General features: G+C 46.3%; 1 protein-coding gene across 1 annotated transcript; it reads right to left on the bottom strand.

The window, feature by feature from the left end:
- Positions 1 to 23: 23 nt before the first annotated feature.
- Positions 24 to 734, bottom strand: LOC110034759 (probable leucine-rich repeat receptor-like protein kinase At1g68400; the record flags this gene model as incomplete). Its single annotated transcript, XM_020739003.1, has 1 exon — positions 24 to 734. A coding segment is annotated over exon 1 (711 nt), but the record flags the coding sequence as incomplete, so codon positions are not given.
- Between the last annotated feature and the right edge of the window lie 263 nt (positions 735 to 997).

Below are 997 nucleotides of genomic sequence, written 5' to 3'. Positions count from 1 at the left end.
GGAGAAGGAGGAGGAGGGCATGCCACGCTAAGTGGTTTGCCACATAGGCCAGGATTTCCAACAAATCTCGAAACAGGGAATTTTTCCGAATTCGCAGGCACAGAACCAGAGAATTGATTGAAAGAAACATCGAATTCATCCATGAAGTTCATGCTGAAATCGGGTATGCTACCAGTAAAGTGATTATTATTGGAAAGAAACGTTAAGATGCCTGAAATCCTCGACATATTCGACGGAATATTGCCAGAGAAGTTGTTGTGGGAGATCTCAAGCCTCTTCAGGCTCTTTAAGCTCGGTAGAGAAGATGGAAGGCTACCTGAGAGGCGATTATTGCTGAGATAAACATGGGTCAATCTGGTGCAGCTAGAGATTTCTGAAGGTAGGCCACGATTGAGGGCATTGTCCTGGAGACTCAGTATTGAGAGAGGGCCAGAGTTGCAGAGATGGGAGAGAAGAGTACCATCAATGGAACCATCGAGTTTGAGCGATTCAAGAACTAAAGCACGGACAGATTTTCCATCTTTGTTGCAGGCGATGCCTTTCCAACGGTCACGGCAGGGATCGGAGGCAGGAGTCCAGCCAAGTTCCTGATCAATTCGGGGATTGGTTGAGAGTTTTTTGAGGAAGGAGGTGAGAGTGATATTCAAGTCGTTGGAGTTTTGGGAGCTTGTTGATTTTGTTAGAAGCAGGAGGAGAAGAGAGAGGAGGAGGAGCCGCATCAGGCTCACCTCCATGGGAAGAGGAGAAGGGGAGGAGGAGGAAGAAGATTGATGATGAGGACTTTGAAGCTTTGTTATCAGAGATTTAGATGAAAAAGGGAGAGGAGAAATCGAGAATGGAGTAGAGAGGGGGAGAAGTCAAAATGGGTGGGGAAAATTTTTTGATGGGTTTCAGGGGAAAGGGGAGATGACATATGGCTTAGATATCATGATACCTGAGAGAAAGACCGCGCGCCATTGACATAAGAGAACAATCGATTAGCCCAAAATGATTGAGG

This window comes from Phalaenopsis equestris, unplaced genomic scaffold (assembly GCF_001263595.1).
Source record: "Phalaenopsis equestris unplaced genomic scaffold, ASM126359v1 Scaffold193122, whole genome shotgun sequence".
Taxonomy (NCBI): Eukaryota; Viridiplantae; Streptophyta; class Magnoliopsida; order Asparagales; family Orchidaceae; genus Phalaenopsis; species Phalaenopsis equestris.
Note: the sequence above shows the minus strand (reverse complement) of the source record. Positions and strands in the feature narration are given on the sequence as shown.